This window comes from Syzygium oleosum, unplaced genomic scaffold, assembly GCF_021117445.2.
Source record: "Syzygium oleosum isolate NSW1041296 unplaced genomic scaffold, Sole_v2.1 Sole_v2.49, whole genome shotgun sequence".
NCBI lineage: Eukaryota > Viridiplantae > Streptophyta > Magnoliopsida > Myrtales > Myrtaceae > Syzygium > Syzygium oleosum.
The window spans coordinates 127,938-140,560 of record NW_026607533.1 but is presented as its reverse complement, the minus strand read 5'-3'; the positions used below and the strand labels follow the sequence as shown (position 1 = coordinate 140,560).

The 12,623-nt window shown below is 43.7% G+C and overlaps 1 protein-coding gene across 1 annotated transcript; it reads left to right on the top strand.

Annotated features, from left to right (window-relative positions):
• The first annotated feature begins 4,718 nt into the window (after positions 1-4,718).
• LOC115667745 (uncharacterized) lies at positions 4,719-12,623 on the top strand. Its single transcript, XM_056306983.1, has 3 exons — positions 4,719-5,536; positions 11,978-12,498; positions 12,615-12,623. The coding sequence occupies exons 1-3, from the start codon at positions 4,720-4,722 to the stop codon at positions 12,621-12,623; spliced, it is 1,347 nt and encodes a 448-aa protein (XP_056162958.1). The 5' UTR covers position 4,719.

Here is a 12,623-nt window from a genome sequence, read left to right as displayed (position 1 = left end):
AAAATTATTTTTGAACAGGATAAAATTTTTTGGCCTAAGTCCACTTTAAAAAAAAAAAAAAGTCCCAAGCGGAGTCGTCAGTCTGTCGCGACCGAACTCCCGAGCCCTTTTTTATCGAACATGCAAAAAAGGGGGCTCGCTTGGTACGTGCTAAGTCTAGGTTTGGGACTTAACTCGAGCTCTCCCAAGCCCATACCGTATCCCGACTTAGGATTTAAGTTTTTAACATACAAGTGATTTATATCAAGGAGTCGCCACTAATCGATTTGGGGTGGGCCGATTAGAAACCCAAATAGGGTGATGGGAGAATCACCCTATTCCTGCGAACCAGAGATTAACCGAGTTCGGGGACTTGGTTACACTAGTTAGATAACTAATGCCCTTTCGGTACCTTTCTACCCTGTTCATTTTTGAAAATATTTGTCAGGCAATTTGGATTGATTTTAGGACGTTTCTCCTAACATGTGAGGTGATCAAGCGAGTGCATAATCAGAAACGATTAGCAGTCATGATAGATATGCATCCTAAGGTTCTAACCTTAACTAAGTCAGATAACATTCAAAACACAACAACTCATGCGATTGTATTAAAATCATGCATAATAATACAACGATAATAAAAACTAACATGCAAAATATTACCGCGCAATTCTCAGGCTTGTCTAATTTAAACAAGACAAAAATATGCATAATAATACTACGATAAATTAAACACTTAGATATAACATAATTTAAAAAAAAGATTTTTTTTAATAATTTTTTTTTCGAAAAAAAAATTAATAATAATACAAAATAAGAAAAAAAATTTAATTTTTTTTTAAAATTTTAAATTTTTTTAAAATTTTTTTAAATAAAATAAAATAATAATATAATATTAACCGGGTCGAGTCGGATCTGACCCGGGTCAACGGATCCGACCCGGGCCGAATCTGCTGATCCGGGTCGGTCGGAACCGACCCGAGTCAACGGATCCGAACCGGGCGTTGACCCGGGTCGGATCTACTGATTTGGGTCGAATCTGACCCGAACTCACAAACCAGCGGGGAGAGGGGCGCCGGCGAAGCCAGATTGGCCAACCGCCGGCCGACCCAGGCCAGCGCCACCCCCAAATCGCCCGACTAGGACTGCCTCTGGGCCGTGCCACTCACCTGAACCGCCGTCGGACCACCGTTCGCCGGCCGGCGATGGAACAAAAACCAACCTGGTTGAGGCATTTCGTCGAACGCCTGGCGGGCGCGTGGAAAAACAGGGGATTCCAACCTCCTCCGGCGATCCGGTCGACTCCAGCGGCTTGGGTTCGCTTCAGACGGTGAGCAGGGACCGGAACCGACGTCAGTATGGGCCGGGATTCGCGCGAAACGGCCGGCGCGAGTCCCGACCCAACCACGCCGGAAAACAGGGGAAAACAGAGGCGGTTCTCGGCCGGGGGCTCACCGGTTGGCGACGCTTCTGAGAGGCTTACGGCTGGTCTGGGGACGTCGACGACCACTGCTGGTTCTCTTTTGGCTCCGGCGTGACCTCTGTTTGCGCTCTCTCTCTCTCTCTCTCTCTCTTTTCTCTCTGTGTCTCTCCCTGCTCTGTTTTCTCTCAAAATGGCCGACCGGGGCTGCTTCCGGGGGTTGCTGGTCGGCTTGCTGGTGACGACGAGGCCGGCTGGGACCTGCAAGACCCTCCGAGGTTCCTCTCTCTTCTCGGTTTTTCTCTGATTCTCTCCGGCCTCTCTCGGACTCTCTCTCCGTTTTTCTCCAAAAATGGCCGACCGAGAAAAACCCACCCCTCTCTCTCTCCTCTCTGGTCTGTATATCCGACGACGACGACGCCATTCTCTGCTCCATTCAATGCTCTGCACCGGCCTTTGCTCCTACCATGACTTTCGCGGCCATTAGGCCGGTGCAGAGGGGGGGCCGATTCTGTGGAGTGTGCAGAGAGACAGGGAAGAGAGAAAGAGAGCCCGGGAAATCGGGGAAGACGGGACTGGCCATCAATGCCAGTCCCGGTGGCGTGCTGCCCTGGGCCTCCTCTGACCGAATGACGACGATGAGGAGCGGCGCCGTCGTGCGTCACGCTTCGGTCGCGCACAGGGGAGAACAGGGGAGGAGAGAGCGACCGGCGCAGGGGGAAAGAAGGAAGGAAGAGGCTGGGCCGGGCCAGGCCCAATCGCGCGTTGGGGGGAAAGGAAAAAAGAAAAGCAGGCCGGGGGCCCACGCGGGGAGGAGGAGAAAAAGAAAAAGAAAAGAAAAGGGCCGGGTCGGCCCAGGCCGACCCGGCCCGACTCGATTTTTTTTTTTAATAAACTCTAATAGACCCTATTAATGCAAGTATGCTTAATTTCTATATGCAATGCATATAAATAGAAATATTTTTTGTTTTAGGAATTAAAGAAAATTAATCCCTAAATTTTGTGCAATTAATTTTGGGCAAATTAAAAATATGTATCAACAGTCTCTCAGGTCTCTCTCTCTCTCCTGTTCTTTAATCTCCACTTTCCATTTCCAGATTAATATCATCCTCCTCGCTGACATGAAGTCGTCAGCGTTCGATTTCATCCCTTAAAAGAGAAATCAACACTTATCGCATGAATCGGAGGCATAAACTCCCAAAAGACATTTTTAAATGGAACCTGTGTCACGCAACGTCGACCATATTTAATAATGTCTTTCTATTGGCTACGTATATTATGTGCGAGTAAAGTGTAATTATATCATCGAATTTTTGTTTACTCACCCCTTTGATCCGAAATTAGCGTTGATGTTCTCTCTCTCTTTCTCTCTCTCTCTGCTGCCGGTCTTTCTTCACCAGCTGTACAAAAGGCCAAAATATAATTGAGTTTCACCAGCCATTATGCACCTAAAGTAGCTTCATCGTACAGTTTGATGATGAGGAGCAGACCCATCTTTGGTGACTTCACTTCAATAATTGCTGGCGAAATATGTATCCTCGCTTCAAGTCCCTTGTCTCTGGGACCTTCCACTTCAGAGCATCAGCATCAGCATCCCGACAACATATTTTTCTTCTCTAGTCCTGCCCTTCGTTTTTTCTTCAGCTTCTGTTTTATCTCTCGACTCGTTGCTTCTGTTCTTTGATGTTCTTTGGGTGTTGCCATATTAAGTTAGATCTGGGGTTTCGGCAATTGTTTTCTTTGTTTTCTGGAATTGATCTCCTTCGAGGATCTTCGAAACATTATAAGTTTGTTACCTTCTGAACTATGTATGCACATTCAAGTACTCAAATAGCCTGCTCGCAATCACTTACTCTTTTTGCAATTACAATTAGCTTGATAAACATTCTTTTTGTGAACTCCTAATTCTTTGGATTGGCTAATTTTGATATGTATTTAATTACTGTCAATTTCTGCCTTACCACAGCTTCTAGATTGCCCTAAAAAATCTGGTCATCTGAATTTTGTTGTGAGCATAATTTGAATTGGCAGTCCACCCAAACGAGAAAACCTTACATGTTCGCAGCAAAAATTTTAAAAATCTATAAAAGAGATGATTTGCAAATTTTAAAAAAAAATTAGTAATTTCACAAAAATGCTACTAAATTACTAATAAGTTACTGGCAAATCGGCCAACTCGTAATTTCTTTTTACCCCCAACTTTTCTTTCGGATAACGGTTGTTACTCAATTGTCTTTTAACGATTTGAGTCTAGATGGCCTCCTTACTGAGCAAGATGTTGTCTACTAAATGATGTAATTATGACTGTTTGGGTATCGAAATGTCATGATCATAATTATGATGACTTTTTTTTTTTTTAAATTCCAATCATGTGAACGCGGAGTTAATTGGATCATCAAAAGATGATATGACCGACCTTTTGGATCACAGTATGCATAGAAATATATTATAGTTGTTCATATATAGAATTTAACTCCAATCAATCAGCAAAATTTTTCCTATCAATGTAAACTATTTTAAAAATTAAGATGTTTTAATATGTGTATGCTCTAATAATACTCATTTTCATACGTGAGTTTAAATTTGGCCTAAAATTTGAGATTAGGTAGACTCGGCCGAACCCTGGCATCTTATTAATTTCTTGTATTTGTATTCACGTAGCAAACCGTTTGTATTTATTCACGCTTCCGCGATCTTATGCAATAATTTTTACTTTGAACTATTTGCTTTGATGGCATACGCAGTTTTGTAGGACCGTTATTAACTATTGTAAAAGTTTTAAGGGTTAATATCGCGAAAAACCCCAAACTGGTACGCTTGTGACAATTTTACCCTAAACTAATTTTTTGACCATAAAAAACCCCAAACTGATACACCTATGACAAATTTACCCTCGATTTATTTCCGTTAAATTTTACAGTCAAATTGCTTTGTTAAATGACATGTGGCAATTGACGGATATACCAATTTTATGTTTTGCCCTCCGTTTGTCACAGGCGTACCAGTTTATGATTTTTTGTGGTATTAATTCAATTTAATGGAAACTAATTAAGGGTAAATTTGTCACGGAATTTTTGGTGGTAAAAAACTTAATTTTGGGTAAATTTGTCACAGGTATACCGGTTTGGGGTTTTTGATGGTCAAAAAATTAGTTTGGGATAAAATTATCACAGATGTACTAGTTTAGAATTTTTCGTATTATTAACCCAAGTTTTAAATAATTAGATGAATCTATTATTTAATATTTCTATGATATAACGTCTACTTACACAACCCCCTAATCCCTTGCACTAACTATATTACTTGCACCGCCTAGGCTTGATGGAGGTAGAGATATCTATAGTAGAGGAGGACGTTGGCACGAACAACTCGATCGAGGAGGAGGTCAAGAAGGATGAAGGAGGAGCTTTCAAGGAGGAAATGTTAGAGGATGAAATCGATTCTTTGAATAAAGAAGATATCTGGAGGAGTCGACGGGAGAGAATCAACAATGCATCGGCGGCCGCGCGAAACGCGGAGAAACAAGATCCAGCAGAAGTGAATGCAGCTGCTCAAAGACTTGGATTTATCATCATCAAAGCCGATGTCGAAGAGTTCATTTCTGCGATTGAGAGCCTTGCAATGAAAATCAATCCGTCTGCCATTTTCAATTGCCTGAACGCGGAGGGCAATTCACTGCTCCACTTTGCAGCATTCAACGGCAAGGACGACATCCTGAGGCTCCTGCTTGATTATGTCCCTGACCACCTCATTGCCGCACAAAATGATTGGGGAGATACCTCCCTCCACATGGCGATTGGGGCTAAGAGATCTACGGCTGCTGAGATGTTGATTCGCCGGGCAAGAGACCTCCCCAATATTGAGGGCAAGAACCAGATCCTGAGGATGAAGAACAAACATGGAAACACCGCCTTGCACGAGGCCGTGCTTAATGGTCACGTCAAGGGGGTCCGCGATCTGTTGAACGAAGATTTGGAGCCCGTGTACTGGATGAATGAGTATCAGACATCTCCCCTGTACTTGGCCGTCGATTCCAAAGACCCTGAGATACAAGAGGTTTTATTTTCGCTTGCGCTCGAACCATCAAGGATACAAGGCTTGCCGCCCATTCACGGTGCCATCTTGCAAGAACGCTATGGTAAGTACCTAAATCTATTTATTGGAAATATCTGTGTGCAGACTGACCTCGTTCCGAATCTGTGCACCAATTTGTTGCCCTTACCCAAACCGTTATGGGTTTTCACATAAAATCCCAATAGTTAATACCCTTTGGGTGCTCGCAACCAGCCATATAACTCTTTTAGTGAACAAATTATCTAAAATTAGAACATAATAGATCGGCTTAAGTTTACAAACCCCAACCATTTCACTAAGGAGAATGAGCGGATGACGGTCCGTTACTCTCGTTGTCAGTAATGTAGCCACTACTACAGCCACAATGCACTTTGTAGAGCACCGGATGACTTACTCAGCAGGTTTCAAAAATCAATTTTTTCTTCTTACGTTTCTTTTATATAAAAGGCAAGTCATGTCGAGGGAAAAATTGAAGGAAAACGAGAAGAGGACGCTGCCGTTAATTCGAAAATATGACGTACCGATTTTAACCACAAAATTATTCCACGGAAACCTGACGACTTGTTTATCCGGTTGCAAAGAAAAATGGGGCTGTGCGGCTATGACCTTTATAAAAACGAATATTAATATAAATGCATTATACTTTTATAAAATTATGATCTCTATACATATTGGATTATACACAAATTTGCGCTTTCAAATCTGGTTCCCCATTTTGTTCCTAAATATTATTTAAATGAAACAAACTTTCACACCAACATCAAAACAGAGAGGAAAAAGGAAAAAGACAAAGGAAAAAGGAAAAAGACAGGACGATATTTTGACCGAATATTTGGATGAAGACAAAAAAAAATTCTGTTGTTATTTGATAAGAAAAGGAAAAAGACAGGACGAAGAGAATAGTAGAAAAGGAAAATGAAACCTTAAAGGAAAGTGACAACTACAACAGAGAGGGGCGAGGAGAGAGAAACGTGGTTATTGTTGTCACGCCCCGCACCCTACGAGCGCGCGATCATCCCGCGATGGTCGATCATTGAATGCGACGTCCCAGACACGTCGCCGACCCAACTCAAACATCAGAGATAAAGGCAAGCCGAAGCGAATTTAAAACAACCCAGACAATAAAATATGATAAAGGGATAGCACAAAATAATAATTCCAAATACACAACATCAAAAGGGAATAGTGGTGGGGTATCCTACTTCGCTATACAAAAGAGGGGCACACAAAATATGGGGTAACTTGACCCGTCCTCCATCCCCGAGATACCCTGGTGGCGTCTCCAATCAATCACGGTCGCAGATCTGAAAATGGTTATATAATAACCGTGAGAACGAGTCTTAATAAGCAACCCCCTATACCCCACATAGGCCAATGCGTACCCAGACAAGTTGTAACATGCAATCTAACCGATAACTTATATATAATTCACATCAATGGACTTACCTCGCCATCCAATCACATGCCCACACTGTACGTTAGTCAAATCACATTAGTGTATCCAGCAGAGCTCATATTCAGATCACACAAGGAAATTTTCCATGCATCATACAATAACACTCGCGCGTGTCTCGATTATAAGGTAAAACCACTTGGGCACGTCCCATACCATGCCTAGCAGTATTCACCTCATAATCAAACACTATGCAACATGCGTGGTCCAGCCAACTTTCTCACGACCTCCCAGGTCCTTTCACACTGCCCGCGCCACTGCGCCTCAGGCCCATTCTCACGACCCGCGCTACTGCGCCTCAGGTCAGCCCTCAGATCAAGCCGGGCTCCGTCCCTCACTGGACATTTCACACTTTCCCACGACCCGCGCTACTGCGCCTCAGGTCAGCCCTCAGATCAAGCCGGGCTCCATCCCTCACTGGACATTTCACACTTTCCCACGACCCGCTCTACTGCGCCTCAGGTCAGCCCTCAGATCAAGCCGGGCTTCGTCCCGCGTAACCACGCCTCGGGACATTTTTCCCTTTCCAATGACCCGCGTAACCTACGCCTCGAGGTCTAGCTCACCTTTCACGGCCAGCGTAAACACGCCTCGCCAGCTCGGCCCTCCGATCGATCCGGGCTTTTCTCATGCACATGCACCACAATACAAAATTCACCATGCTCTTAGTCATATAAATCAATTTCAATCACCACCCTTTCACCAATGTCAATCTAGCACGCCACATCAGTCAACTCAATTCATGCTCCCCACATCGGTCCACCGACCCGACATTCATGTCGGCACATTCAATTAATTCAATTCACCCACAAGCGCCACGACAATTCAGTCAGGCATATTTATCTCAGTAAATCACTAAATCAGCCGCACAATTATCGCCACAATAATTCACCAATTAAGCACAATCAGTCTAATTAGCCCACACCTAATTAAAGTCCTAAGCCGGTACGAAATTTCACCCTAAACAAGTCTAAAAATACCCAAAATACTAGGTAGGGTTTAGGAAGTCACTTACCTAAGTTTGGCTCGGTAAAAATCGGCTCGGGCCTAAAATGGCCCGAGTGAACAGTGTCTCACTCGGCGCGGGCAAGGGCGCGACGAGCGCGGGGCTCGGCCACGGTGCTCGGCCATGGGCACAGCCCTCGGCCACGGGCACAAGGCCCGGCCACGGGCTCGGCCACGGGCACACGCATGGGCGCGAGCGCGGGCACGGGCGCGGGAACGGGCACGGGCGCGAGTAACGGGCACGGGCGCGAGCACGGCGACGGGCGCGCGGCTTGGTCGCGTGGGCGACGAGCCGGCCACGGCTTGGGCAAGCCCGGGCACGGCTGGGCTGGCTGGCTGGCCGGGGCTGGCTGGGCCACCGAGGCGGTGACTAATGGGCTGCAGCTGACGCAAGGGGCGACGGCATGGCGCGGCGGCGGCGCGAACCGAGAAAGAGATCACCGGGGGTGAAGGTGAGGGAGAGAGAGAGAGAGAGAGATCGGGGCTGAAGGAGAGGGGCGAACCGGCGGCGACGGAGTGGCACGGCGCGGCTGCTGGCGGGGTCGGGTGGCGTCGGGCTGGTCGAGCTGGAGCGACGGCGACGGCGAGCGGCGGGAAGACAAAGGAGAGAAGAGGAAGTCGGCTGAGGCGGTTGGTGCGGCTAGAGGGAGTGCTCGGCGGGACGGCAGCCGGCGCTCCCGGGCGTCGGGACACAGCGGCCCAGGGAGCTGGCCCGGACAGCCCAGGACTCGTCGGGCGCGGCGGCAAGCGGCGGCGAGCTGAGCTCGCGCGTTCGGGAGAGGAGGAAGGTAGCATCGGGACGAAGCTGCCGAGCGACGCGGCGGCATGGCGAAGGCGCGAGGGAGACGGCGGCGTCGGCGGCTGGTGGAGCGGGGTCGGGCGGAGGGCGACCGAGTGGCGGCTGCGGAGGCGGGGAGGAGCTGCGGTGGACGGGAGTCGGGGGAGGGGAGATTAACCAGGTGACGGGGCGGCCGAGGGAACTGCAAGCGGCTGGTCAGGCGGCGTGACGCGGCGGTCGAGCTAGCGACGGCAGCGCGCGACGGCCAAGCGAGCTCAGGCGATCGGCGTCGGGCAACAGGGAAAAGGAACAGAAGCGGACGCAGAGGCTGGAACAGAAGCGGCGAGGAAGAAGAAGAAGAGAAAGGAAGAAGAAGAAAGAGAAGAAAAGGAGGAAGGAAGAGAGAGAGTGTGTCAGGGTAGGAGAGAGAGAGAGAGAGAGAGAGAGAGAGAGAGAGAGAGAGAGAAACGTGCGCGGGAGGAGGGAGGGGACGGGCGGCGCGGCAGAGGAGAGAGGAGAGAGAAAGAGAGAGAAAAAGTTAATATTTATCCTCGAGCGCGAACCAACGGACACGGTTTAAACTAAAAATCGATTTAACGGTCGCGATTCAAATATTAAATGCGATCCGATGACCCAATTTCAAAACCGAAAGCGATCTACCGGTCCAAAATAAGCGTCGCATATAAAAATGGACAAAGGCTGAATTAATTAAATCAAACTATAGCGAGGGAGGTCTACTAGTCCAAATTCGCACCCGGTCAAAAACTCCTATTTTTCCATTATTCCTGACAATCTCAACGCTGGCTACGATAATATTGACACCGTCCAATTTATTTCGTCCTGAAACTCCCGAAAATCGGCTGCCAAGTTCGAGGTCTAAATAACGGTCAAATTTGATCGAGTGCGATTCTAGCGAAATCTCTAATTTAAAATGATAACCGAGAGTGATTAGTTCCCGGGCGAGATTTTACTATAAGCACACTGACAAATTACGCGTTTTATAAATCCAAAAAATGGGCCGAAATTCGGAATGTCACAATTGTCATTAATATTAAATTATTACTTATTTGAGTATTGAGCATGAAGATATTTTAGCCACTTCAAATACAAAAGTCTGGTTTATAGGAATAAGCGGTTTCATAATCAGTTTAGGTAGAATCTAGAACTTGGACCCTAATCTGTCGGAATCGGTCCCTCAGTTTTTTTAATTTGAAACCTACATTATATACCCTAGAACCTTAAACCTATCCTGTTAATCGATTCCAAGGTCTACTTGGGAACCAGCCAATTTCTTTTTCTTTTCTGTTTCATTTTTTCTTCCTTTTTTGTTTCATTTTTAGTTAACCAAAATAAAAGTGATGCAACCACAAAAATTTTCATTTGTCAATAGAAACAATCCATAAAAAATGGACACATAAAAAAATGTACAATAGAAAGTTCAAAACACGTAACATAAAACCTAAATTATAGAACTTCAGTCCTCAATCATCCATAAAAAATTGCTCCAAATTATAACCACTTGAAATCAAAAGAAATGGCAAACAAAGTTAATCACTTGCTAATAATTTTAAATTAAAATAACTATTAATTAAACTAAATATAGTTTTTAGAAAATTTCATCACATATATTCATTCAACTTCAATTCGTAAACTCTATTGACCAATGATAATCTCCCCAGTAAGACAGTCCATATCTAAAAAAGAAGAAGAGATTAAATAAAACATTTACCCATTAAATATACAAACGAATTACAATATGAAAAGATGTATACATCACTTACAATATATAATCTCCGGTTCATTGGTTCCTGATTCGATTCATCTGTTCTCGGTTCGATTCTTACCCAAGAACCAGGAACCAAATTGCACAATACAAATTCCGCCTTTTTAAGAACCGGTAACTGTGGGAACTTGGAACCGGACCGATTCTTATGGCTAGTTTGGTCTGGTTCCCGGTTTTACCTTAGACCCATGCTCTCCATCCAAAATGAGGATGGAAATAGCCTCACCCTTTACAAAATTATATCTTTAGTTTTGTAATAGAGTAAATTTAATTTGGTAAATGATTTATCATATTTGGGTTTTAAATATACCTATCAGGTTAATCTTAAAACCATCTCAAATCCTATAGTTTTTTTTTTGGTCGAAATCCTAGAGTTCAAATATGCATACTTACTAATTAAATAGCCTAAGACATATCAGGGAAGCAAGAGCATGTCGTAATCAATACATATTAGATTCGGATATTAGATTTCCCAATTATAAATCACCAAATACGCCCCAAACTATATAGGACTTTTAGCATTTGAATAAATGTATCCTAATTCTCCAATAAAGACGTGTTTACTATGGCTATGTATAAAGATAGCGGTAAGTGGGTAGTTGTAGGTGTAATACAAGGATAATTTTAGGCTCCGTTCTTTTCACGGAAAACAACTCTAAACATTTTTTGGATTTTCCGGCGTTCGGTTCACAGAAAATAAATTAGTCAAGGAAAACATTTTCCGTCAATGGAAAAAACACATTCAAAAGTGGGGCAATTATTTTCTGCTTTTCCATCCTCTTTCTTTCAGCTCTAGTTCAAGCACTTTCTTTCACCAAACACCTTTTCCTTTTATTCTTATTTTTTCTTTTATTTATTTTATTTATTTTTTTAAGAAATCGAGTTTTAATTATATTTATATTTATATTTATTATATTTATTTTTTCCCTTTTTTATTTTTATTTTTTCTTCTTCCTTAGCTGGTCGCCCTTAGCCGGGCACCGGAAAATAAAGAAAAGAAAAAGGAAATAATTAAACCATACGACGGAAAACATTTTCTAATTTATTTGCAGGTTTCAGTCGAACACTGGAAATATTGTCATTTTCCTAGAAAATGGCCACTTGAAATTTTGTTTAAGAAACATCAAATTTTTAGCGAAATGAACGGAGCCTTATAAATAAAAAATTCTCACAAGTCATGTATGTATGTATATAAATGAGGGAGTAATGCTACATGTATTAAAGTTTTACTCAGATACCTTACTAAATGATGTGGCATATGTCATGTCATCAATACTGTGTAGATCAACCTATTCTAATGCGATGAAAATAAAAACGGAGAAAAGCCATAAATTGAGCAAGATCAAGGCTTTCCTATTCAATGATAATTATCACTACTAGTTTCAGCATTGCAATGTTTATCCAACATCTGCGACTGTCAATCCTAGTAGGTTTTAAGGTTACGTCGAAGATATCCTTATCACTAATTTGGAGCTCCTGATCCCAGATTTAGTCGACCTGATACTCGAAAAGAACATGAAGCTATTTGAGATGACTAACTCCAGAGGCGGTAATATATTGCATTTAGCAGCTTACATGAATGCGGCCCAAGTATTCAAATACTTAGGATTAGAAACTGTATATTTGGTCCAACAACGGGATAGGAACGGGGATCTTCCCATTCATATTGCGAGCAAGATGGGTTATGTTGAACAAATCGAGAAGCTACTTCCGGTATCATGTTTGCTAAATGGGCAAGGGCCAACCGTTCTTCATGTCGCAGCAAAATATGGGAGAACTTCAGCAGTGAGATATGTGCTCAATCATAAAAAATTGGGGATGGCGATAAATGATGCAGATAATGCTGGAAATACACCTTCACACTTGGCAGCGATGTATTCACAACCCGCCGCTTTGATTCCTCTTGTGATGGATGAAAGAATTATTCCCGGCCATATCAACCGCAAATGTTTGACTCCTTTTGACATTGCTCGTGATCGCCTCAGAAGGGAGCCTACGTTACGGAATGTAGGTAACATGAATAGTCACTGTTTTATTTATCAATTTACTAGAAATTTCCATAGACTAATACTTTTACTAAGCGCAGATCTCATATTCAAATCTTTATGTCTCCCGGTCGATAGCATTGTTGA